General features: G+C 49.6%; 1 protein-coding gene across 8 annotated transcripts in view; it reads left to right on the top strand.

Moving 5' to 3' along the window:
* The window catches only part of ADCY1 (adenylate cyclase 1), a 143737-nt gene that overhangs the window by 69658 nt on the left and 46832 nt on the right, over positions 1-27247 (top strand). For 7 of the 8 annotated variants that reach the window (XR_001887031.1, XR_001887032.1, XR_001887033.1 and 4 more), the window contains exons 5-8: positions 7084-7211; positions 15857-16015; positions 18183-18324; positions 20133-20288. Coding sequence is in view for 2 of the 8 variants with exons in the window: in XM_017880307.1 (XP_017735796.1) it covers positions 7084-7211; positions 15857-16015; positions 18183-18324; positions 20133-20288 (585 nt within the window). In the remaining 6 variants the exon portion in view is untranslated. Of the gene's footprint in view, positions 1-7083; positions 7212-15856; positions 16016-18182; positions 18325-20132; positions 20289-22363; positions 22745-27247 lie in introns of those variants that run through there. The other variant, XM_017880309.1, reaches the window with a different exon arrangement.

The raw sequence follows: 27247 nt of genomic DNA on the forward strand, positions 1-27247 counted from the left end.
TCTCTAATCCCAGTCTGGGCTCGGCTCACCCTTGTGTCTCAAAAATGTCTTTTCATCCTGGCTGATTTTTCTAGCCAGGATACAAATGAGATGGACATATGTCTTGATTGTCTTGTGGGATTTTAATATTTGGAGGTGACTGAACAATGACACAGAGAGGCCGTGTCGTTGACAGAAGTTTATTACTCACAGCCTGTAGACCAGAGGGCATGCACGCCATGCCAAACAGGGCCACACAGTGAGCACCCAGGTCATCAGCAGGCAGAAGGAGGAAGGGGACAGTGTGGCCTTCATCATGGTTTCAGGGGAAGGAAGGGGGGGGCAGGTTAAACAGCTTGTCAGGTTTAGGATTAGATAGTTGGAATAATGTGCATGGGCTCTGGGCTATAGGAGTGGGCCCTGGTTGGTACCGGGCCAGGGAGTAATTTAGGGCAGGTAGGTGAGAGTTAGATTAGACAAAGGGTGGTTAGGGCATGGACTGGGGATGGGTTGGTTTGCAAGTGAAAGTATTTACTGTTTCTAGGAATTAGCTAGTCTTGGGATTTCCCTTTTAATCTTTAACGGTGCCCCTCCCGTTTTGGCCCCCATCCTCTGTGACTTTTTTTTATGTGCTCCTCCTGCCCTTCCCTCGGCTTCTGTGAACTGGTAGATCTTCAGGAGACTTAGTAGTTTCTTGGATCTGCTTTTGTTGTTGTTGTTGTTGTTTTAAGAACCCTTCCCTGGGTGGCTGTGCACTTCTCATTGCTTCTCTCTAGCAGGCAGGTGCTGGCTGCTTTTCTTCTTGCCAGGTTGAGACTGATGGTAGAGTGGTTATCCGTGTGACCTGTCCATCAATGGTCTCCCATCCACATTGCACCCAATGGTTTTATAGCAGCTTGCAAGCATGGCTGACATTTTTTGTTACATTTGACTTTGCAAGATGGAGGTTTTTAATTCCCTAATTTCTTCAGCATTATTAGCTCATGATTTTTTCTAAAAAAGAATACTTACTCAACTACTGGGTTATTCTAAAAAATAGTAAATGTTTGATTATTTTTACTTAGCAGTTTTCAAAATAATAATCAGCACCCAGTTATGAAGTCATGGATTTTAAAAAATTTGATGTGTTTTGATCGATTGCCATCCTTTTATATTTTTGGTGTTAAATTTCCTGTTTTGGCAAGTGGGAGTCTGTTCAGGTTACTTTCTGTTTTCTGTCTTTTTTTTTTTTTAAGGTCAGTCATCTCTGAGCAGCATCTTCACACTAAGCATTTTCTAGAAGGCCTGGTTTCTTTCAGTGGGAAATGGTTTTCAGCCCTATAATCTGTGTTGTCATTGGTCCGAGGCTTTTAGGGCACTGAGATAGGATTTTTTTTTTTAGGAAAATAAAATAAATTATGAGTTTATATTGATATTTCCAATTCACTTCACTCCTTGGATTTTTATATTTGTATCTTTTCGGTGATGCTGAAAATTCTAATGACAGTAATATTATTTGTTTCATCCTTCTATATATAGTAGGCTCAAAATAACATTGCCAATATTATTTTCAACAATAAGTCTGCTGAATGCAATTGGAAATCTTTGTGGTTATTTTTGTCCTTGCATTATATTCTGCCAGACATACAGTCAAATATGTGTTTTCTCATCGCTTGGAATAATTCTTCTCTCTGTGATCATGCTGGTAACATGTTTATTTCATTTTGGTTTTGATCTTTTAGGTATCACTGTTTTTAAGTTTTCTTTTTAGGCATGTAAAATAATTGCATGGTTCATTCCACAGTAAAAAACTGAAGTCGAGGTACATGGAGAGACCCCTCCCCTCCCCACTGTTCCTCCTGCGTGTATAGTTAGACGTTTGTGTTGGGTTTCCCTTTCCCCTCCATGGTTCCTTTTTGTTCCTTTTTGATGCTGGTAGTGCACGCACTGTGAAACTGTTCCTGGAGAGCACTTCCCAACAGGGCACGCTGATTCTTCAGTCCTCCCCTGAGGCGGGGAGGCTTCCGGGGACCTGATTTGATCCTGTTGATGGACAGGTGTCTGCAGAGTTCTTATGTTTCAGCTCTTCTGCCCTATTTCTGTAGCAGGAAGCTTCCTCTGGAGTTTTCTAAAATTTCTTATTTCGTTTTTCCACTGAGAGCCAAACACTCCAGTCTTACAGAGTTAATTGGATTCGGCCGGTTTGGGTTTTGGATGCGGTCACTTTCAGGCAAAAACTGGATTGATTCAGGCTTCTCATCCTCTCCTTCTCCCAGGTACCTGTTTTCTCAGAATTAGGGTGCAGTGTGTGAGTCCATGCGTCGTCCTCTGGCCTCTCTGGACTCTACCATTTTAGAACTGGCCCTAGAGCAGCCTGGGCATGTCAGAGCTCTGGCATTGGCAGTGGATCTTCCTGAGCCACCGACTCTGCTTTCTTTTAGACGTTACCTCTGTGCCCTTCTGGGATGGGTCCTGGGGCTGGGCAGGGTCAGAGTGTACTGCCCTATGTGAGTTCTTGTTGTTCTAGACCCTTCCCTGTGGCTACCTGCTCAGACAAGGCCATGATGGGCCCAGACTGTCTGTGAGCTGGCTGCAGCTCTTTAGGCCACACCTGGAGTGAATCAGGAAACTTTCCTATCTGGATTCTCCTGCAGCCACTCTGTTGTACTGAGAAGCTTCTGTTGTCTCATCACCTGCCTGCAGTCCTGTCTCTTTCAAGCCTGTGAGGGAGGGGGCAACTCTTGTCCCTTAGGGCTGAACATGCCTCTGAGCCCCTGCCAACCCTCCATCTCATCTTCTTTCTTCGTTTGGAGGAGACACAACACTTCCTGTGGTGCTTATTGCAGTGGACTCTAGGTGCTGACTTTCCATATTTATACAAAAGAGTCTAAAATCAGAAACACTAAAACCAATTAGAAATACCTTTTTTGTTTCATTTTATTTATTTATTTATTTTTTTTGAGACGGAGTCTCGCTCTGTCTCCCGCGCTGGAGTGCAGTGGCCGGATCTCAGCTCACTGCAAGCTCCGCCTCCCAGGTTCACGCCATTCTTCTGGCTAAGCCTCCCGAGTAGCTGGGACTACAGGCGCCCGCCACCTCGCCGGGCTAATTTTTTTTGTATTTTTTAGTAGAGACGGGGTTTCACCGTGTTCGCCAGGATGGTCTCGATCTCCTGACCTCGTGATCCACCCGTCTCGGTCTCCCAAAGTGCTGGGATTACAGGCTTGAGCCACCGCGCCCGGCCTAGAAATACCTTTTTTGATCTCTTAAGCTTGCTAACAAACGCCAGGGCCTCTGAGATTAAAGACAAAATAAAGCAATATATTCAACATTTGTCCTCAACTGTCTCCACTAGTGCCAGTGTGATGCAGGTGGGTGGGAAAGGGACACCGTGAGGGCCCAGGAGGGTCCTCAGCTTTGCATCTCAGAACAGTTTCCAGAGACTCATGTGTGATGCTGGGTGAGCTGGAATTGTGCACACATGTGTGTATGGTGTATGTTGCCCAGGTTCCAGGAGAGGATTGCTATTCTAAAGACAACTGTTCTGGACAATTTCTTTAGAATACACAAGCCCTCATGTGCTTGTAAGGCCTTCCACATGGCTGTGTGCATGTGGATAGTCTGTGCTAGATGGCTTTGCCCTTGGTCCTCATGCAGAGATAGGTTCTCCCCACTCCCAGCTCGCCCACACCATGCAGTGACGGTCACACTTGAGGCTCCGTGGGTGTCTCTTTGGCCTTCATTCCCATGTGCTGTTTATGCCTCCTTTTACATAGGACTCCTGTAGGGATGGTAACTGATGATTCCACCCCAGCCAGCCCCACAGCAATGTCCTTTTCTGTGGTGGCCATGCCAAGTCTTGATGTCAAATAGGATAGTTGGGTTGACAGGGTGGGCTGTTTGGAGCGGCTGTACTGACAGGCCCCTCCTTTGCCTTTTACCCTGGAGCCCTGCTACCATCAGATCTGACTGGCCTGTTCACTCATGCACACTCATCCCTTCAGCAGCCTTGTCCTGCAACCTGTCCCACTCCAGGAATAGGCTTGTTCTGGACTCACAGAGATGACCAGGAGGCCCTGGTACCCACTGGACCCTGGAAAGATGCTGGGAACACAGCTCAGAGCTGAGGTGGGGGCAGGGACACTGGCAGTTACCCACAATCCCTGAGTCCACTCCTGCGCATGAGATGCAGGGATGATCAGGGACCCGCATCAAAGTCCTCGATGCAAGAGCACAGGTCCTTACAGTTGGGGATTGGCGACCCTTCCAAAACCATGTGCAAGAAGAGTTCCAGCAGCCATTGGGCATTGTGGCTCTTGTGGGCTCCCAGAGGGGTCTTGAGCCCTCCTTTGGGACCTCTGAGAAGAAATCCTGATGTGTCAGGGCCATCGTCACAGGTTGTGAGTGCTCACGGGGTTTCTAATCTCAGGGAGGGGGTGGGAAGCGGCAGGGGCTGGGCGGAGGAAGCCTGAGTGTGAGGGGTGGCCGCTTCTCCTTCCTGGCAGGCCTCGTGCATTCAGGCCTGCTTCTGACCACTGGGGACATTTGGGGGATGTTTGGAAGCAGGCCTGAATGCACGGGGCATGCCAGGGCAGTGCCAATGGGGACAGAGCAGTGTCCTAGGAGGGAGCCCAGAGCTGACTGTGGGCCTGGAGGCTCTGGTGAGGATGGCTTGAGAAGACTGGCCAGTCGCATCCCTGGTGAGGGGCCCTGTCTTCGGTTTTGCAGGACAGAGACTGGCGCTGGCAGCCCACCCTGGGGTCCAGTGAATAGTCATTCAGGCTGGGCCCTGAGGGGCTGCCACTGGAACCAGACAGCAACCCTGTGTCCGGGTCACTTTTTTTTTTTGTGGCCTCTTGGCTGTACCTTCTCTGGGACAGGACACAGTCCCTTCTGTGAGCACTGGCTGTGGTCCCGGGCCCTGTCATTGCTGCAGTGACAGTAACCATGGTGCCAGCTACTGCACGGAGACCCTTGCCCAGATCATCACTGGTCCCCACAGGTAGCCTCCAAGCAAGCACATCCTGACCCCTTTGAAACATTTGGACACCTGGGAAACAGCAGCTGTGGGGCCAAGCAGCCTGCCCTTGGGTGGAGTGGACCTACCTACCCAGCTCTGAACTCGTGCTCCCAGGCCCCTGACACAGGCTCATGTCAGCTGCAGCTCAGCCTGCCGGGGGATGAGGGCAGGTGGGAAGAGCCCCTTCCGCAGATGAGGAGGCCAGGGTTCTAAGGGCTAAGTAGTTGTCACAGTCATGCAGAGATGGAGGAGACCCTAAGTGGCCAGACCCTGGACATCTTTGGACTGTCACCAGCTTCTCTGTGACCAGCTCCCTGTCAGCAGGACGAGCCTGTTGGGCCCTGACGGAGCAGACTCGGCCCCTGGGCTTTACAAGGCTGGCCTCAGTGTCCATCTCACAGACTGAAGTCTCTGATCACCTCCTCCCCTTATCTCCCGTCCACAGTCTTAGAGTGCTGAGGGAGGCTCAGCGGTGGAAGGAGCTGGGCACAGAGCCAACTGTATGCCCAACAGTGCCCCCATCTCTGATGCTGGGCAGTGGCCAGGATCATCTCTCAAGGTCCCAGCAACTGCAGGCCTGAGGGCAGCTCAGGACAGCAGCAGGGTCATCAGCTGTCTACTCAGCTCTGGGAAGATACTTCGGTGGACAGGCCATTCAGCTGCTAGGCCAATCCCTGCTCAGCCTGGGAACTGGGGCTCCCAGCGGTCGGTGTGGCCTGGCTCTGCCCTGACTCACTCTGTGTTGGACCTGGTTCCTCTTCTTTAAGAATGTGGGGCACAGGTGAGCACAGGGATCATGAGAGCTGATAACTCTCATCCCGAATGCACTTGTGTTAACTCAGCATTCGAGAGGACCTGCAGGGCCCCAGTCATTTGTAAGAAACCAAAGGATCACATTAAATATAAGCCACCAATGTGTTCTCAGAGTGGCTGGAGGGGTTCTGTGGCCTTATAAAACCATCTCAGGGGACTTGTGAGGTCCTTCCTCATCCAGCATTGTGCTTGTGTGAGGCTGGTTCCTTCATGGGCATCTGCAGAGACAGCACAGCATGAAGGCTGGATGCAGAAGTGGGTCACAGAATCCACTATCTGCCCTGGAGACGGCGGCACCACAGAGGCTCACAGAAGTGAACTGCAATACTGTGCTTCTCACTCATTGTCTTTTGTTTGGGGAAATGTCATGATTTTTCATAAAATGTTACTTGTGTTAACCTGCAGTGGATTCACTGTTATTTTAAATGCATTTGTACACAAAAAAATTCTTATTGTTAAATGTCAGTAGCTATAACCCACCCACACAAAAGGTTTTTGTTTTTAGTGAGTCCTCAGTGATTTCAAGACATAAAGGGGTCCTGAAATGGAAATGTTTTAAAGCTGCTGTTTTAATGTTGTCCCTGAAATAAACACAACAGTCGTGATGATAATCCCAGCTGACACTAATTGATCCAAGTAAGACAATACAGGGTCTCAGAGTTAACTCTCTCCACCTTCCATGTGCCCTGCAAGGCTGGTGCTGCTGTTCCTATTCACACCACTGTACAGATGAGCAGATGGACATTCAGCTTTGGCCAGTGCCTTCTGCCTCCGGGGAGTGTGCCCTATGGGTGGGGAGGTCAGAAGTCCCAGGGACACCCAGATGGGTGAGAGGTCCACCCTTCCTGGGGAGAAGCAGCTGCTGGGGGGAATCTAGCACGTTCTGGAGGGCTGTCCATGATGGTCTGCATGGCGGTTAAGGGAGGTGCCATGGGAATAAAGGGAGTTGGGGAAGATGCCCCTTGGAGGTGGCGTTCCAGCTGGACCTTGAAGGATCATCCTGTAGAGTTGGCTCAGTGAAACAGACAGGAGGGATGGACCCCCCAAGGGGAAAGAGGCCATGAGGGAGGTATGGGGAAAGGGAGAAGGAGATTGATGTGAGCCTGGTCCCAGCCCTCAAGACTGTGGTGACCACACAAGGGTGTGGCCTGGGCGGGAAGGTGTTAGCCCAGGTGCAGTGTGTCTTGTCAGTGCTCTGTGGCCACCAGTGTCTAGAGGTGGTGGAGCCAGCAGAGATGCTCACAGCCACTGCAGTGCTGTCTTCTTACTGTGTGCCTTCCCCTTCCCTGAAGGAGAACCACTGTCGTCGCATCAAGATTCTCGGGGACTGCTACTACTGCGTGTCGGGACTCACCCAGCCCAAGACTGACCATGCCCACTGCTGTGTGGAGATGGGGCTCGACATGATTGATACCATCACGTAAGTACACCGTGGGGCTGAGAGGAGTGACCTGGAGCGACTACACATTGAAATCCTGGAAGCTGAGCAACCTGCCCCGTGTGGGCTCTGCTTTCAGGGCCTCGCTTTGTCCTGGTGGGTCTGTCTGAGGCTGTAGAGAATGATGCCAGCATTAGGAGGATGCTGGGTTCAGGAAAGCGTGAAAGGATGCTTCCGTGATTCCCCGCCTTTACATTTCATGTGTGACTGTATTTCTTTGTCCACAGGAATTCTGCATATTGTCAGGTATGCATGAGTCATGCAAAAATAAATTGGTTTTTAGCTTAACCAGATAAGACATTCGGAAAGGTTTGACCCCAATCTAGCTGAATTCTCTATTAAAAGGAAGTAAATGTATGTGTTTCTCTTCACTCAGCAAAGTGACTGGGTCTCAGGTGCTCTCTGTGTGGGGAGACAGGCTTGGGGTCCGGGCAGGTGAGTCTTCATGGAATGAATATTACACCTGTGAGGACAGGCCTGCCCATTTCTTGGTCAGTCTTATGTTGTCATTGTCCTTATCAGAGACTGGGATGAAGACATAGATGTTTTTGTCAAGTTAGGGAAGGTGTGGAGCTGGAAGGCTGAGCTAATGTGTGGAGTGTAGATCCAAACAGACATCTCCAAATGTGGAGAATTGGGTATGCTCCAACGAGATGGGGCCAACAGGGATGGAGCATAGCTTCATACCTGGAGTGGGAAAGTAGTAGCATAAGAATTGTGTAGGGAGACGATGGGTAGTTGCGGGTGAAAGGATGCACGGGCAAACACCCAGCCAGCAAGGCTGAGAGATGGGGTGAGACTGCTGGCTCCCTGTGCTACATCGCTGCCTCGTGGGCTGCCCTGTGGACTGCCCCATGCGGCGCTCCTGCAGACGGTGTGACTGGAAAGAGGCTGTCGGGAGGAGGCCAGCACCTTGAGCATTGCGCCCACTTCTGGCATCTGCATGTCAGGGACGTGTGAGCAAAGCTGAGCCCTCTGGGGCAGCGATTGTCCGACATGGTTTTGTGTCAGAGTCGCCTGTGAGAACCAAAGTCCCTGATGAACCAAAGAGCCCGAGGTGGCTGGTCTGGAGTGTGGTCTAGGACTGAGAGTAGAAAAGCCCCTTCAGCTGACCTCAGCACACAGCCTAACAGAGAGCCATTGCCCCGGAGAAAAGCAGCCTGGCTGGAGGAGATGCTGGGCAGAAGCAGGAAGGAAGGAAGGACGCCTGGCTTGAAGACTTAGAGGTGATGACCGTCACTTGTTCTCTGAAAGGATGGGACATTTTCACAGCACATCATATATATTGTATGTTGCATCTTAGATGACATCATACATCACCTTACATCACGTATCACTTATATATCATATGTCGTATCATGTCATATGTTACATGCCATGTCGTGTTTCATGTAATATGTATCACATATCACATCACATCATCTACCGTATAACATGTCATATGTTGTATCAAATATCACACATCATATAATTGTCTTTCATATTTCATCATAGATCACATCATCATATCACATTGTCATAAATCACATTATGTCACATCACATATATCATATGCTATTTGTGTATATATAGATCATATATCATATCACATCTGGTTTTGTGTGATCTCTTTGGGCGAAAATGAGGCTCTGCAGGTAGATGCTCTAAGGAGACAGATGTCAGTCCATTTGCTTAGTAAATATTTGGGAAGCCCCCACTCAGTGCTGAGCACAGACACAAGCAGAGTTGAATGATGTGAGCTGACCTGGCTGACCAGGTGGCTTAAGGAGTTGAACCGGATGGCCTTGTGCCCTTGAAGGTTGGTGACCCTGGCTGTACTGACTGGGGTACTCCTGAGAGGGGTCTGGTGCTCCTTGTTGGCCCCTGGTCTCCTCACCTGGCTGCGAATGCTCCTGTGCTCAGTGACACCCTATCTCTTGCTTGAGGTTCTGGGCCTTAAAGGGTGCTGTCCTTCCTTCTACTCCTGTTTCTGCCTTGCTCGATGCGCATGTTGATGGGTTATAAGCTGTTTCTGCGGGCACGCCTCTTCCTGGCTGCTGCCCAGGAAGCCCTGCGTCTGCCCTCTGGTTCTGCACCTGGCCTGGAGCTGCCTGGAGCTGCAAACTCACCTGGTTTGCTCCACTTCCTGGTTCACTTGCTCCATGAACCTGTGTCCTCTTGGCCAGCTCTCCTGGCATTCCAGCTGCTGGCTCTCAGTCTGTGAGATTCTCCAGGCTTTGGTGCCCCCAGCTCCACATCTCTAGCCCTGCTACCTGAAACTGGTCTACCCTAGTGCCAGGGGCATCTTCCTGGGCCTCCTGTAGCTGCTCTCTGCTTGGGCGCCCGATTACCAGGGTATTTCCAGGGCCTCAGGAAGCTCTACACACCAAAGTTCCTGTCACTCAACTTCCTGGCTCTGGACCAGAAGAAAAGCCACCAAAGACTGAGCACCGAAGATACCTCCCAGCCAAACAAACCCTTCTTCCTCCTCAGACTGTCGCAGACCCTGGGACCCACCAGTGTGTGCTCTGCATGGCCGGCCTTCTACTGGGACCATCTTGGCATCTGACAGCCACATTGGGCTGTGTGTGTCCCTGCCTTGCACATGCAGGATAGAATACGTTTATCAACAGGGGGAGCTTGCTCAGGCAGAGGAGGACACTTTATATAATGTCTTTCTCTTCCCCCTACCTTGAAATGGAGTGTTTTATTTGAAACTTTGGAAACACAAAGTTTCAGGTGAACAGGTAAAGTGACCAGAGCTAACCTTTCCCCTCAGGGCCCATGCTGGGCCTCGCAGTTGTGCACACTGGTTCTGTTTGCTCCCTGCCACTCCTCAGTAGTGAGGTCTGCACTGTCAGCTGCATTTTTTTCCTGTCTTGAGTCTGATTCTGTTCCAGAAAGCCCTTTCCATCTCCAAGGGAGTGGGCTATGCCCCAAGACACTAATTTCAGTGGTTGCCCACTGACTTCCTCTTTTGATAGAGCCCTGGGTGGTAGGTAGGCTCAGTGCCTGAGTGACCAGGAAGGAGAGGGGCCTGCAGGTCAGATATGTCCCTTTCCAAGGCCCACGGAGAAGTCTGTTCCAGGCTTGGGGAATTCTGAGTGGGCAGAGGAAATCCTAAGGCACATAAGGGATGTGTATTGTATTAGTCTGTTGTCACATTGCTATAAAGAACTACCTGAGACTGGGTAATTTAAGAAGAAAAGAGGTTTAATTGACTCATAGTTCTACAGGCTGCACAGGAGGCATGGCTGAGGAGGCCTCAGGAAACTTACAATCATGGTGGAAGGCAAAGGGGAGGGAAGCATGTCTTCTTATGGCCACAGGAGAGAGAGAGCAAAGGGGAAAGAGCTACACACTTTCAAACAACCAGATCTCATGAGAATTCACTCACTATCATGAGAACAGCAAGGGGGAAATCCGCCCCCATGATCCAATCACCTCCCACCAGGTCCCTCCCCCAACATTGGGAATTACAACTGGACATGAGATTTGGCTGGGGACGTAGAGCCAAATCATATCAGGATCGTTTGGCTGGTTGGAAGATTCCTGAAGCATCTGATGCAGACTCCGTGGTTCCAGAGGCTTTTCTGTTAGAGGGTGAGGGTTGGGGCTCCATTGTCAGCCTCTTTTCAGGCCAATGCTTTGCTGGTAGCACAAGTAAGAAATTGCTGCAGGTGCAGGCAAGCATGCAGCCAGAGCTGGGTCTTGATTTCTGAGGCTGGAGAAAGTCTTTCCCTTGTAGAACAAGTGGAAAAGATCTTGTTTTATCACTTAGAAGAATGTTTATTCCTATGGGAAAAATGGATAGACATATTTTCCTTTTCTGATCTCTAAACCTAGGCCTCCCCCGCCTTTCATCTAGTCCTTTTTCATGCAGATCAATCATTTAGGAAGAGTCTAGGACCCGTTTTGTCAAATGCCTATGGGCCTAGTGAGGCTCTAGTGTGAATCCAGGTGGGGCTGAGAGAGGCCTTCTGAAGTGCAGGGAGGGGCATCTCTTTGTAAAGACAAGGTGAAGACTGCTGGACTTGAAAGTGGGATCCCAGGGCCCGTACCTTCCTCAGCTACCCAGCTTAGCCAGCCTGGGCCCTCTAGGAGCCAAAGCATCCAGAGGCCAGAGCAGTGGGCTGGGGCATCTCCAAGGCTCTGGGCTCCTGCAGCTGGCCCTGAGCAGTCTGACCCTGCCCCCAGCTTACTTGCCCTGACCTCTATCACTAGATCAGATTCCCCTCTCTCTCAAACTTGGGCTTTATTTAGGAGTGTGGTATACTATTTTAAGGAAGTGCCCATTAATTTTTATTGGTATGATTCTTAGTGAATACTTTAAAAGTGATATACATTCCCTGTTTGGGCTAGGTTGTTCCTGTCTATAGGAGAGATGAAGATGGGATGAGAAGTATCCTAACTGTCCAGTGAGTTTGGTGACTTTGCTGGTCTTGCTCCTGAAGAGCTGTGTGACCCTGGACATGTCCCTTTTGTCTTGGAGCTTCAGTTTTCCCCCTCTGTAAACTGGCCTTTTCCACTTCATGACATCCTGTCTCTGAGCCCACAGAGCATTGGAAAGATGAGGGTGGCAGGACCAGTCTCCCAGCTGCTGCAGCCAGGCTGACAAGACCAGGCACTGTGTCCTGAGGTTTGGGACCAGTCCTTGACCTTGAATTTCCAGTGGGATTCTGCAGGACTCCCTGCAATGCCCAGGCTGCAGGGACATAGGCAGCACATCAGTCCCTGTGCCAATCTCTGACCTTCCATGCGATGAGAGGCTCAGTCTGAGGCTTCCCAATGCTCCCTCTCCATATTCCATACATGGGATCATGTGTGACACTCTTGGGGCAGAAAGAAGGGGGCGTTTTCTCCTGCTGGTGAAGTCAGATGAGGCCTGAACCCCTCCCTGGGGCCTGCCTTGGGGGATACTCAGGTTTGAGTCCCTCTCCCCCACTGGGATATTGCTCTGTGTGAGGTCTGTGCTCACCCACCTTCTTCTGCTCATACCCCTCTCCTCTGACACACACCACCAGCTCTGCTGCTCTCCCAGAGATGCCCTGAGTATTAGGTCACCCTAGCAAGTTGCTCCTAGCCAGCCAGTTCTGGCCTACCAAAATGGCATTTCATATGGTTTCAGCCACCTCATCCCCAGCTGCTGTGTTTCATGGGTGGGCTGAGGGGCTTCTGATTTCAGGAACCTACCAGATTCCTGGCTCCCATACTTCAGGCGATGCTTCAGGTTCCTCGAGTCCTTTATTTTCTTTGCAGTAAAATGGAGAAATAGTGTTTGCATCTCTGAGTTGTTTTGATAATTTAATGAGATCTCAGATTAAATGGGCCTGCATAGACTGGGTTCTAGCAGCCACTGCAAGTATTGATTCATCAACTCCCAGAAAGAGGGAGCCGGTGGCCAATTCTGTAGGATTCTGTCTGAAGCCACATGGTTCTGTACACCCGTAGGAATGTGGATTTGTCTGTCCACTTCATGAGGGAAGCCTTGTCCATCACAGGTGATAGGCAAACCGTGAATCAGATTTTGAACAGGAACCTCATTATTCCACATGACCACCAAGTGTGCAAGCCACCATTTTTGCTAAATAGACTCAGTTGAGATGCCTTGCTGGCAGTGTGTATTTTTGGTTTACTACATTGAATTAAATTAGAAGTAAATGGCATGTGCTTTTCCTCCCTGACCCACTTTTGAGCTGCTAGGTTCAGCTTGTGTGTGCTGTGGTCATCAGTAGAACTCGATTGTCCCCCAGCCTGCATCCCTGGAGGTCGTGTGAGAAGGGATGCCTGCTAACCTTATTCACCTTGCACTTGGGCTGTCCCCAACAGTTCCTTACGTTTTAACAAGGGGGCTTGTGTGTGAACCATGGAGCATGCTTCAGTTTCTCAGCACGGAGAAACGTGGAGGATTACTTCCTCTAATTATTGGATGCTAGTTTTCAGAGCCAGACCTTTTGATACATTTAGGGATGGATTTTCTGTGGGAGAGGTGATGCCTGTGTGCACACTTTTACACCCACCACACATGGTTTTCCCTAAAATTTGAGGGGACATGGAGCTTCTGAATCTTTATATTCTAGATTGAGAAGCGCATTTTTACAGATGGGGAAACTGAGTCCTAGGTGGGGAAGGGAGGAGCCCAAGTTGAGGGGATGAGCTTGAACCACCTGAGGTTGAAACCATTTGCCCCACCCTTCCCACCACACAAGGATGGGGGCTTGGAGGCTGCTGCAGGCATGTGTGTTGTTGTTATTTCTAGAAATTCTGCCTAGGTGATGGTAAATCAGCCTCTATAGTGTCCTCTCTCCTCTTTTTTGCCCCTGTTATATGCACAGCTATAGCTGCAGTGCTTGAAATAATGGCTGACGCTCAATAGACGTTCATTGAACAAATGAATGAATGTGTGCTTACCTGTCCTTTCACTTTTGAGCTTCAGTGCAGCCGTGACTAGGTTTCAGCTCTGCCAGAATTTACTCATGCCAAGGGGCCAACAGTGGCCCCCTCTGCCCAAGATGGGCCGCTTCCTCTTTTCCTTCCTGTTGGGGTCCAGCTCAGAGGACCAAGGTCATGGCTGTAGGCGGTGGGCAAATGTCAGACTTTTCCTCTGCCTAAAAAACACGTGCGATAAATAAGTGAACCTGAGAGCACAAATAAAGAAAAAACATAGTACAAATAAAGCCAAGAAAGTCCGTGGAAATTCTGTTCCTTGGAAATGAAGTTAAAGGTTGTGTTGGATTTAGACAAAGCCAGCTTGGGCATCCCGGGAATGGTGAGACCAGGAGGAGTCACTATGAGAGCAGTTCTGGCTGCATCATTCTTTTAGAAGTAACTGTTCAGTTAACTGCAGATCTGATGTTACCAAGAATTGAGATATTTGAGGCAGAACCTACTGGGAAAGATTGAAGATGGAGAGTATTGGTAGAACGTGGTGGCGTGGATTTGGTTGGAGGCTGGCCGAGGTGCCACTTGCTGGGAGCCTAAAGCTTTGGTGAGCTCAAGGGGATCTGGGGATGAAGGTGGGCATGGGTCCCAGAGGTCTCCGTGCCATTTACCGTTTCATGGCTTCAGAGGTACAAACACTTACCAGTGCACAAAAACATTATTAGTATGTTTTGTTATTTACATTTTCCCATACTCACTTCCTTTTGTGAATTTTGAAAAATAAATTTTTATTTCAGCATTTGGTTTCAGTGCTCAAAGAAGATTGGCAAACAACTGAAAAAAAATTAAATAAAAAAGTATATTCAAAATGTATAAAACTACACAGGTATTAAATATATATCAGTAGTCTAACTTCCACATACTGTAAATCGGTGGCATGCATACTTCTGAGTTTACTGAGGTTTCTGAACTCAGAAATCTGCGCTGGGACTTGTGTGATTCTGTGGTCTGGGCAGCCATCTGCCTTGGAGTGGCTGCCAGGGCCTCCAAGTGCTGTGGTTTTCGGGGACAAGCCCTTGTAAGGATGAAGTGGGCAGTGACGGGCGGCTGGCAAGGGTTTCAGTGGAGGCTGGGGAAGCAGTGGGGTTGTGCTGAGCAGCTGCTTCCTGAGCCTTGGCTGGAGCTCCAGGAAGGAGGCCCCAGTGGGAAGTCGGAGTGAAGGTAAACCACACACAGTCTTCTCGGGTGGGTGGCACAGCCTTGCCTTGCACATACTGTGTTGTTATTGACAAATGTGATACACAGAGGCCTCCAGAATGGAACTCCAGGCTGAGCTGGTTTGCTGTCACCACATGATGGCCTGCCCCTCAGTCCTTCTTGGAACTTTTGTTAGTATTTCCATCCCGGATGGAATAGAAAGAGGAGGTTGGCATCTTAAGCCTTAAGATGCACTGGGTTAGAGTTTAAATGATTTCAGAGCTTGTCAAAGTGAATTTAGCTGGAACTGGGTTTACACACGAGGAAACTGAGACATAGAGATGGGCATCTAGATTTGGCCAGGCTGGGCTGGGGTTTCCCAGAAGCCTTCAGTTCTCTCACCACCTGCTCTGTCTCTGTTCCCTTCCCTAATGCCCCGTGCCGCACTCTGTTGTCCCCACCCCGGCTCCTGGTGAATGCCCCTCATGTCACCAGCCTGTCATGTCTGGATGTGGCCTCCAGGCCTTGACCATAAGTTTGTATTGAGGCCTAAGGTCGACTGTGTGTCAGGAAGGGGTGGGAGGCCAGATGCCTGGGCTGCAGATTCTGTGGATGTTTCCAGTGGAGTGTCATCTTGCATCTGGCTGGCAAACAGGCATGGGTCTCTGCGAGGGAGCAGTGGCCTCACAGAGCCCTATGTTAATCTGAACTGTCATGATGCCACACTCCACGGTAATGACCAGGTCCACCTGGGATTTGGGGACTGCCCTGGGCAGGGAGAGCCCTCTAGGAGACCATGAAGGGAACTCGTGGGTCTGGTGTGGACATGGTGTGAGCTGGCTGGGAGTTTGGGCCAGAGCCAACCCCTCCTGCCTACGGCCCTCAGCTGACAGGTGGGCAGGAAGGCACTGTGTCCACTGACTATGCCAGGAGACCTCCACGCTCAGGCCACATACAGCAAGGACAAGGCCCAGCTTCCGTGGTGCTCACAGCCTAGCGATGCAGAGCAAGGTGGCCCCTGGGGGGATACAAGGTGGGCCCCAGCCCCACGCTCTGTGTCTGTGTTGCAGATCCGTGGCTGAAGCCACTGAGGTGGACCTGAACATGCGCGTGGGTCTGCACACGGGCAGGGTCCTCTGTGGTGTCCTGGGCTTGCGCAAGTGGCAGTATGATGTGTGGTCCAATGATGTGACCTTGGCCAATGTCATGGAAGCCGCTGGCCTGCCAGGGTAAGTCGGGGATGAGGTGGGGAGGGGAGGGAGGTGGGTGGTGGCTGCGTACCCCTGGGCTAAATCCGTGCTTCAGGTTCTGGGCTGTGCTCTTGAGGGCACTTGTGCGAGTGCTCCTAGAGAAGCCTGCCTGTCCCAGCCGCACCTGCCAACCAGACTCCCTGTGGTGGGCGTCCCACCCAGCCTGGCTGCCACTCTGTGCTGGGCCCAGTTGAGTCTGGCACACATCTACAAAAAGCTGTCATGGGACCAGAAGGCCAGAGCAGATGCGTGTGGGGACCTCTGCCCATGGTATGGTGTTGTCTTCATGGCTTCTTGTCACTGCATCACTTCTCTTTTTGCTGTCTTTGGTTTCATTTTCTCAAATATGCAAATGGAAAGTGCTGGGACTTTAGAGCTCCTTCTCCACCCCCAAGCTCCACACAGCCATCTAGGAGCTCATGGACATCTGGGTCACAGATGATGCCTTCTTTGAGCTCTCTGAGAAGTGCCACGGGCTGTTGATGGCTGTGCTCCGTGGCAGGCTCAGCCTTATCTTGAAGAAGATTTCCATGCACCCCTCTGCCACCTCCGGATCCTGTAATCTCCCTTTTGTATGATCTCGCAGTAGCTACCCTATAGGCAGCTTCTCCAGAACGCTGGCTGCCCCTCAGCAGGCAACTTTTGCAGAACACTGGCCGCCCCACAGTGTGCCCTGGGCTCAGCATAAAGTAGGGGCTTCAGTGAGAGCTGGCGTTTTCCTCTCCCTGTTGGCTCCTGAGGCTGGGCTATGCAGCTGCTGTCTCCATTGCTGATGGAATGGATGAGGCATCAGCTGAACACAGTAATGCACAGACTCTTGCCTTTCTGGAGACTGTGGTGCCTGGAAGTTTCCAGACAACCTCGGTGACCTTTGTTGTTCAGGGCCGGGCTGATGGGGGTGACGGTGTCCCCAGGTGCTTCCAGAGCCCCTCCGGAGGGGCAGGAAGCAGCAAGGTTGAGGCGTTCCATGAGTGTCCTGCCTGCCCCAGGCCAATGGGAGCTGCTGATGGGGGCACTCAGAGAGCATCCCAGCAGGAACTGGGCCCAGGGATCCAAGCACTCTGAGTTGATGGCAGGAATCGGTCCCTGTAGATGGGGCAGCACAGGGATGAGCTGAGGCTGGAGTCAGAGAACCTGCCTATGCTGCCCTCTGGCCCCTTTGCAACCTCTCCTCTTCCTGGCCTGGCAGTCCCTCCCTGTCCCTCCCTTTCCCACCCCCCTGCTCCTCTGGGGATCCTGGTGGAGCCACTGCTGGGAAAGGCCTCATGACCTCTCAAGCCCTGTCCTCACCGTCTCAGGATCCCAGTGAGCATGGCAACTCTGCCTTCAACCGCCTCTCATCTGAGCCAGGCTCCCTGCTTTCGTCCTCAGCCAGCCTTAGAGTTTAATTATGAATCCCAAGCTTTTCCCCTGCGAGGAGTTCAGAAAGTTGTGCGGTGAAGTGAAGAGTTGGTTTGTAGGGAATGGTTTTGGAAGCTGGGGAGTTTGCTTCTCGCCCCATAAACCTGTGAGCTCAGGTGTTCCCTGCTAAGGAGCAGAGACTGGGTACTCGAGTTTTCTGCTGAGACAATGCCAACTGTGGGGGATTTTCCTGCCCTCACCAGAAGATTGGTTGGGGAGGCGTGAACGCCTGGGCTCCACAGCCTGTTTCTCACCACCCTGCTTCCCACCCCACCTCATGTGTGAACACTGTGGCCACCCCTGACTTCTTGCTACCCAGTGGGGTCTGCCCACTCCTTGTGCTGACCAGACCAAACCAGACTGTGGTATGGGAGGGACTCCTATGTCTCCTCTCCTCTTTCTCTTCTTCAAATCATTGCCACTTTTTCCTCAACTTCCCTTTTAAGTCCTGACACATTCTTTCTCTCTCTCCCTTGCTTCCTCTGCTCTCCCTCTGGCCCTGTGTCCCCCACCTCAGTCATCCCTGCTGTCCTGCTGGGCATGGTTCCTGATGGCCCTGCTGTATCTCTGCCTGAGCCCTCCCTCCTAGCATGGACGGACTTGCATGGGAGCGTGAATACTCCCTGTGGAGCCTGCCCTGGTGCAGGGAAGCCTCTGCCTGCGCCGCTTCCCCTCTGGCGAGGCCCTGCAGACTCTGATAACAGTGGCTCCCCACTCATCTGGCCTCTGCCTCCTTCTTTTGTAGGAAGGTTCATATCACAAAGACGACCCTAGCGTGCTTGAATGGGGACTACGAGGTAGAACCAGGTTATGGACATGAGAGGAACAGTTTCTTGAAAACTCATAACATTGAAACCTTTTTTATTGTGCCATCCCATCGCCGAAAGGTAGGCACCAGAGCCCCCATTATTTGGTTGATCCTTAGCTGCTGGGCCTGTGCAGAGCTTTACAGATGTGACTCCTCCTGCTTCCTCTCCAAGCACTGCTTCTCCGGGCTGTGAACTTGCTAAGATGGGGAGAGTTGTCCCCACTAACACTGTCCTGGGCCTTGTTTCTTATGGTGTGGGGAGGGGTCTAGGTAAGAGAGCCGGAACCCCTAGTCAGAGATCTGGGGTCACCTCAGGGCAGGCCATTCTGTGTCCTCCTTCCCCTCCCTGGGCCTTCACTGCCTGCCCTGCAAAGTGGGCATGAAACCTTGCAGGGGGGCCAGGGATAGGGAGCTCTGTGAACCGAGCAGTGCTGGGCACAGAGATGGGCTGTTACCATCTTACATGGGGCACTTGAGGTCACCCTGCCCAGAGAAAAGTGATCTGCTCATGATCAAGAGTGATCAAGTCACTTTCAGGGTCCAGGTGATGGGTCAGGCTCAGGGGAGGGTGCAGGACTCAGGTGAGGGGATCAGGCTCAAATGAGGTGTTCAGGGCTCAGGTGAAGGGTTCAGGGCTCAGGTGAGGGTGCAGGACTCAGGTGAGGGTGTAGGGCTCAAATGAGGTGTTCAGGGCTCAGGTGAGGGGTTCAGGGCTCAGGTGAGGGGTTCTGGGCTCAGGTGAAGGGTTCAGGACTCAGGTGAGGGTATAGGCTCAGGTGAGGGTACAGGGCTCAGGTGAAGGGTTCAGGGCTCAGGTGAGGGTGCAGGACTCAGGTGAGGGGATCAGGGCTCAGATGAGGGTTCAGGGCTCAGGTGAGGGGATCAGGGCTCAGGTGAAAGTTCAGGACTCAGGTGAGGGTTCAGGGCTCAGGTGAGGGGTTCAGGGCTCAGGTGAGGGGTTCTGGGCTCAGGTGAAGGGTTCAGGACTCAGGTGAGGGTATAGGGCTCAAATGAGGTGTTCAGGGCTCAGGTGAGGGTGAAAGGGGGTGACAAGGTAGGTATAGTATACAGCCCCACTTTAGAGAATCTTGAATAGTGGGAGGGGAAGAGTGAGAATGCTCAGAAGAAGGGGGTTTTGTTGTTTTGAAGAGTGGAGATTTGTACCTACCTGTAGGGGCCAGAGAAAGTGAAGTTGAGAGGTAGGCAGCGAGGCCAAGGAAGGGGTGCCGCATTTCTGGAGAGGAGGTGGGGTCAGAGCTGCTGTGGGGGTGCAGGAACTTTGGCCTCGCTCAGAAGCCAGGCCGGCCAGCAGGAACGATGACAGGGGGCATTCATGGGGTCCCACTTTCCTATTACCTCATTTGACCTCGAGAAGACCCCCAGGGGTGAGTGGGTGATGTTCATCCGATTTTACAGATGGAATTTCACCCAGAACATGAGGACTGTGAGGGAATTGAGGTTCTAAGCCTCAGCTGGGTGCACTGCGCGGCCCTCCCCATCCTCCCCATGCGATTTCTTTCCTTGTCCGTAGAAGGGGACATGCTGGAAGCTGAATGAGGTAGCAAAGACCTTTATTTCAAGCCCTGGTTATCTTTCCTGACCAGGGCTTCTAGCCTCCCCTCTCTTTGCTTCAGGATTCCATGCATCACATTGGCTTTTAGAGGCCTTTGATGTGGTTTGAGAATCGAACCTTTTGGACGTGGGTTGTGGTTTTGTTTGCTGCTCCATTCTTGGCACGTTCCCCTATGCCTGGCGTGAAGTAGGCACCGAGCAAATGAATCCCAGTGCCCTGGGGTGGCTGTAGCTATCAGGATCGCATTCCCAGCCTGAGAGGCAGAATGTGTCTCATTCACAGCATTTCTCCTTGCCCCTTGTGTGTTTGAACAGATATTTCCAGGCTTAATTCTCTCAGATATAAAACCGGCCAAGAGGATGAAGTTCAAGACTGTCTGCTACCTGCTGGTGCAACTCATGCACTGCCGAAAGATGTTCAAGGCCGAGATCCCCTTCTCCAATGTCATGACCTGCGAGGACGATGACAAGGTAGGAACAGCCAGGGAACCTGCCATGCTGGAGCTGCCAGGGACTGATCTGTCTCCTGCCCTCCCAATATGGACCCCATGCGATTTGGCTAGATCAGAACTCCCTGTTTACATATGGGTAATCTTGTAAATGCTGCTCAGAGCTGAGCTACTTTTTATTTCCTGCAAAAATCATTATAGTGTACTTTTTTGCTCCTTGGCATTCTTTGTATTTATCCATAATCTATGTATTTATTTGTGTTTATCCATAAATACAAGCTAAAATTCCCCATCTGCTATCTAAATGGCCTCTGAGGGTATTCATTCTGGGCAGATGTGCTGGACCCTCCCTCCTTAGGTGGATCTCACACTAAGCCTGGCCCTACCCACCTGTCATCCTTGCCCCCAGCGTCCAAGCCTGTGCCTCATCTGTCTGTGCCTGTGCGGCTTCCTGGCTCCCTCTCTGTGCAGGAGTGCACTGCCTGCAGATGGCCTTCCCCTGTTACTCTCGGTCTGCAGCCCACCCAGGACGTCCAGATGGGCAAAACACCAAAACACTGTCTTCTCAGCAGTCTCCACCTCTGACTGCTCGCCCACAGTACCTGATTCCCTACCCCTCGACTTCAGGTTTCCCAGCTTTGCATTAGGTGCTGTGGGCAGGGTGAGCCTGGAAGCCCGGGCTTTTGCAGTTCCAGTGTCACTCCTTCATCACCATCTGCCCCCCAGACAGGGCTCCCTACTGCTGCTGCCTTGTGATGAGTGAAAGCAAGTCAGAAATGGGGAGGAGAATAGCATCTCCACTGCAGGAGGCATCAAAGGTGGTGACGGGGCACAACAGGCAGGTGGTCTCTGCAGGGATGTCTGCAGTGATCCCAGTAGGGCGTATGCCTAGGACAAGAGTAATAGGTGCAGTCTGTGTGCACACAGCAGTCCCCACCTGCAGCAGTCACCCTCTGCGGGCGTCCAGGCCTGTTACCACTGTCTTCTCTCTCCCTCTGCTACCCGCACCTCTACACTCAGCCCAGGCCTGCCAGCCTCAGCGTTTGATGGAGCCCAGCCTTGGAGCTGGAGTTAGGCGTCAGGTGGGAGAGTGCGTTGTGCCATCTGTGACCTTGGCGCTGCTTTTGTGAGCACACATGTCCAGAGTTCAGGGGAACGGCTTGCTAAGGCTCTTGGACAGACTGGGACCACCTCAGACCGTCCTCTTCCTCAGGGTCCCTGTTCCCCAACTGTGCTCATTCAGGGGTGCGGGAGCCAGGGCAGCGGGGACTGGCCTCTAGGTGGCGGTGTTGCACAAGGGCCCAGTCTGCCAGGAGGGCAGGAGCTGTTAAAGAAAATTATTTGACCAGCTTGGTGGGCTCGGTGGCTCATGCCTATAATCCCAGCACTTTGGGAGGCCAAAGTGGGCGGATCACAAGGTCAGGAGTTCAAGACCAGCCCGACCAACATGATGAAACCCCGTCTCTACTAGAAATACAAAAATTAGCCAGGTGTGGTGGCATGTGCCTGTAGTCCCAGCTACTCTGGAGGCTGAGGCAGGAGAATCGCTTGAACCCGGGAGGTGGAGGTTGCAGTGAGCCAAGATCGTGCCACTGTACTCTGCCTGGGTGGCAGAGTGAAACTCTGTCTCAAAAAAAAAAAAAAAAAAATTATTCAATGACACTTGCTAAAACACAGTAAGACAGTCTGTATGTGGGACCATAGCTGTAGCATAGGAACCCCAGCAGTGGCAGTGGAGTCGTGCTGTTGAGGGGAGAGGCTGGACTCAGCTCCTAACAGAAGGAGGGTAGTGAGGGTCAGTGGATGGAAAATTTCTAAGAGGAAACATAGGGGTAACGGGATTCTGGCCAACTGACCTAGCATAATTCTTGCTGAAGACAGGTCTAGGTGATCAGGGCTCCCCTGGGGGCTGGTGGAGGGTGAGGAACCCGATCAGATAGGAGGGGGATGGGATATTGAGGGTGGGGTGTTCCTGCTAAAACTGGATTTTATAAGGAAGTGCACCTTTGGGCCTAGGAGAAGTTTCAGAGCCTGGCTGAAATTTGGTCAAGTAGAGAAAATGTGTCAGACCCCACACATCTGATGCCTCTCCTGTAGGTTCAGATCCGTCCCTCACTGAGTGGCCTGGACATCCTCCTGGGGATTTGGTCTCCCACCCTGCAATGGGGGCAACTGTGCACGTAGCTTCAGGTCCTGCCCAACAGCCACTGTCACCAGTGCTGCAAGGATGAGCTCCTGCCATCAGCCCTTACCCCCCAGGGCATTCATGCCAGCTGTTTCTTCTCTCATCAGTTTCTCCTGATTGTAAACATAATTGATTATGGAAAATATGGAGAAACACCAAAATGCACAAGGGAGAAAATGAAAAGCATTTATCTGCAATCCTACCATCCCACAAAAAAGCTATCGTGAACATTTTGTTCCTTCCAGTTTCTTAAGTGTGTGTGTCTGTATTTTTAAAATAAACTTGACTGGATGATACACAGGCAGTTTGGTTGCTTGTTGTTTATTTTTTGCTTGCAAATATATCATAAACATTTTCTTATATTGTTAAATACTTATCACAAATATGATTTTTTGGTCCTTATTTTACTTTTTAAGTTCTGGGATACAGGTGCAGAACATGCAAGTTTGTTATGTAGGTATACATGTTCCATGGTGGTTTGCTGCACGCATCAACCCATCATCTAGGTTTTAAGCCCCGCATGCATTCGGTATTTGTCCTAATGCTCTCGCTTCCCTTTCCCCCCACCCGCCGACAGGCCTCTGTGTGTGATGTTCCCCTCCCTGTGTCCATGTATGCCCATCGTTCAGCTTTCACTTATGAGTGAGAACATGCGGTGTTTGGTTTTCTGTTCCTGTGTTAGTTTGCAGAGGATGATGGTTTCCAGCTTCATCCATGTCCCTGCAAAGGACATGAACTCATTCTTTTTTATGGCGGCAAAAAATATGATTTTTAAAAATTGTTACATAGATTTCCAGCCTAAAGAGAAACCATTTACTTAATCAACCTCCATTGATATTTAGGTTATTTCTGTTATGTTTAAATGAAGCAAATCGTGGACAGAGCTTTTGGTCATGAAAGTACGTTTATTTCTCTGATGGTTTTGTGTAATGGAATCCAGAGAGTCAAGTGTCTGCCTGAGTGTGTGCAGCCTGTTAGGGTTGTTATGCTCATCGCCCACTGGGCCCACCAGGTGGGGAACATGACATTGCCTGCCTGAGTCAGCGTGGGACACGCTTCTATTCCAGTTTCCTAATACCTGGCAACACAGTTGTCTCCTCTAATAGGTACACCCAGAAGCCTCCCAGTTTGGTCTCTCTCTCTTTTTATTGAGTGCTGCTTTTGTTCTTCTCTTCTTAAATATTTAAGCTTGAATTAAAAAATAAAAGCAACGTCCACACATGATACAAAAATTAAGTCCTCCAAGATGTTTGCCATTTTGTATTTCCTTCTAGAAAATCAATTTGGGTGTGCACCAGAGATTAATGCAAATAGTTTATCATTTTGTCGTCAACGCTCTTTTCACTAGGTGACAGACTTTAGAAATCTTGGAGTCATTTCTAAGTGGCTGGATGGCCTCCCGCTGCAGGAGGGAGGGAGAGATGTGACTTCACCACTGGCTTGTTGGTTGGTGGGGACTTTTATTTCTAGAGGTTGGTCTCATGTCTACTGGTGTCGTGAACATCTTTTTTTCACAAATGTCTTAGTAAATCTCACGAGGATAGCCTGGGGTATTTCTTTGTAGTGGAATTGCTGGATTAAATGGTGTGTCTGTTTTAATTTCGGATAGCTGTTGCCAAATTGTTCTCTCTCAAGCACTTGCTGTGCTCGCTCCCACCACCGATGCACCTGAGCCTTGGTTTCCTCAATGGAGTCAGCTCTGTGTTTTAGCATGGTTTAAAAAATCACCAGTATGCTCAATGCTCAATGTCTTCTCAGTTTCTGATCCACCTAGGGACTCTCCTACCCCATCTCCTGGGCATTTTGTTTAAACATGGCTAGGAATTTTTTAAAAATATAACTTCTACCATATCTATCTGAATTTAATGAAGATAAAATTTCAGCTTGTTTGGTCCACACTTTTTGAAACTGATTGCAATAATGTTTTACTTAATTCTGTTGCATTTTTTTGATCTACAATAGTATGTTTTTCAAATCGTGATGATTTTGCTTTCTCTTTTTCATCCTATGTTAAATGATTGCAATAGGGTGGGCATTCTTTTTTGTTCTGGGTATAATAGTTAAATAGGGTTTTACCACTAATTGTGATGCTTTGGGTTAGGAGTAATAGTATATGGCTAATTATTTCAAGGAAGTGATCCCTTTGAGTTAGCTTTTGGATTTTTTCTTTTGATAAGTGGATGTTGAATTTTAGAAAATACTCTTGAGTAGGTATTAAGATGCTTAGCCTGGTGGTTCCCCCTCTGACTGTTAATATGGTCAGTGATATCACTGCATCCTCCAGGGTTCTTTTGACATTGTAGGAGCTTCACCTTCCTGTCCATCCCTGTGGCCTTGGGCTCCTCCTGGTACACTTTCGGAGATGTGTGTATCATCTACTCGCTGAAGGACAGTCACCTTCCTCTCAATGTGTTGACCATTCTTGTGGCTGCCTGTCACAGCCCAGGACTGTGATTTATGACTGTGGAGGACAGTCAGTAACCCAGGACATAGCAGGTGAGCTGACAGGCAGAGGATGCTGGGTGGTGACAGGGTTTGGAGGTGTGACTGACGTGAGGGTGGACCAGTGTCTATCACTCCTGACTTGAGGGAGGATCCATGTCCATTAGCACCAACCGGAAAATGGACCTGTGTTCATCAGCCCCGACCACAGGGAGGATCTGTGTTCCTCAGTCCCTGATCTGAGGGAGAACTCGTGTCCATCAGCCCCTGACCTGAGAGTGGACCTGGATCCATCATTCCCTGACCTGAGGGTGGACCTGTGTCCATCATTCCCTGATCTCAAGGTAGACCTGTGTCCATGATTTTCTTACCTGAGGGTGGACCTTTGTCCATCGGCCCTGACCACAGGGAGGATCTGTGTCCCTCAGTCCCTGACCTGAGGGTGAACTTGTGTGGATCTCCCCCAGCTGGAGGATGGACCCATGTCCATCCGCCCCGATTTAAGGCTGGACATGTGTCCATCAGCCCTGACCTCAAGGTGGATCTGTGTCCATCAACCTTTCACGTGAACTCTCAGAACTATCAGACCAGGGAGCAGTTGATACTGACCATTGGTCTTCTGAACAAGCCCAACCTCAGGTAAATAACCAGTGACTGGCAGGGGACTCAAGTCAAGGTCTGCTTGTCTGGGGTTGTAGCCTGAATGGGCAATGAAAAAGCTACTGGGTGCAGCAGAGATTTGCACTGGCAAGGACTCTGAGCATGGTTTCCTCATTATCTCCAGCTTCAGGACAAAGTTTCCTCTTGAGTATGGAGGTTTTTACCTGGAATCGTCCCTCTCAATGGAATCATACAGTATGTGATCTCTGAAGTTGGCTTTTTCCTCATCCAGCATTATGCCCTTGGGATCCATCCAAGTTGTGTGTGTTAATAGTGCCTTCCTTTCATTGCTAAATAGTCCTTCACGGTATGGATAGACCACGTTTGTTCAACCGTTTGCTTGTTGAAGGACATTTCTGTTTCCAGTATTTAACTTTCACAAATAAAGGTGCCATAAACATTGCTGTGCGAAATTTTATGTGCACATACATGTTAACTCTTCTAGGATAGATGCCCAGATATGTGATTGATGGGTCATGTTTAGATTTTTTTCATAAACTGCCGAACTGTTTTCCAGAGTGTCTATTTTATATCCCCATCCCCAGTGTATGAAGGATCCAGTTCCTCTGCATCCTCACCAGCATTTGGTGTTCTCTCTCTCTCTCTTAAATATAGCTGTTCTAATAAGTATGTCGTGATACTTTGCTGTGATTTTATTTTTGCATTTCACTGATGGCTAAGGATGTTGAACATCTTTTCATGTGCTCATTTTTTATCCATATGTTCTCTTGCCTTTTGGTGAACTGTCTCTTCATGTCTTTTGTCTGCTTTCTAATTGGATTATTTGATTTTTTTTTTTGTGCTGTTCATTTTTGAGAGTTCATGGTATATTCTAGAAATGATTCTTTTGTTAGAGATGTGGTTTGCAATTATTTTCTCCCAGTCTGTAGCTTGTCTTTTCATAGAACAGATGTTTTCAGTTTTGAAGATAATCAATTTATTGATTTTCTCTTTTATGATTCATGTTTTGGTGTCATATCTAAAACCTTTTACATAGCCCAAGTCCCCAAATTTTGATATACATTTTACTCTAAGAATCTTACAATTTTACATTTAATAGTTAAATCTATGATCCATTTTGAGTTCATTTTTTTATAAGGTGTAAGTTTCACTTATTTTTTAGATTTTATTTTTGCTTATGGATATCTGGTTGCTCCAGCACCATATGTTGAGAAGCTATCCTTCCTTCACTGAATTGTTTTTGAACTCTGGTCAAAAGTCAGTTGGCCATACTTATGTGAGGCTATTTCTGGGTTCTCTATTCTGTTCCATTTATCTATTTATCTGTCTCTCTGCCAACACCATGCTGTCTTGATTAATGTAGTTGTGTAAGTCTTAAAATCAGGTACAGTGATTCTTCTTACTTTATTGTTTTAAAGAAAAGTGGGCTATTCTAGTCCCTTTTCCTTTCTGTTTGCATGAATGTGATATGCCTCTTCATTTGTTCAGATTTTCTTTGATTCCTTTCATCAGCATTGTGAGGTGTTCAGCATACGAGACCTTGCTGTGTTTTGTTAGATTTACATCTCGTATTTTATTTTTCTCAGTGATTATAAATGATACTCCATTTTAATGTTGGTCTTCCTTTTTACATCACTAGTATAAAGAAATACCATTTTTTAATGTTTATCTTTTATACTGTCACCTTGTGGAACTCACTAATTTGTTCTAGGAGATTTATATATATATATATA

Source organism: Rhinopithecus bieti, unplaced genomic scaffold (genome assembly GCF_001698545.2).
Source record: "Rhinopithecus bieti isolate Rb0 unplaced genomic scaffold, ASM169854v2 scaffold_12484, whole genome shotgun sequence".
NCBI classification, from domain to species: Eukaryota; Metazoa; Chordata; class Mammalia; order Primates; family Cercopithecidae; genus Rhinopithecus; species Rhinopithecus bieti.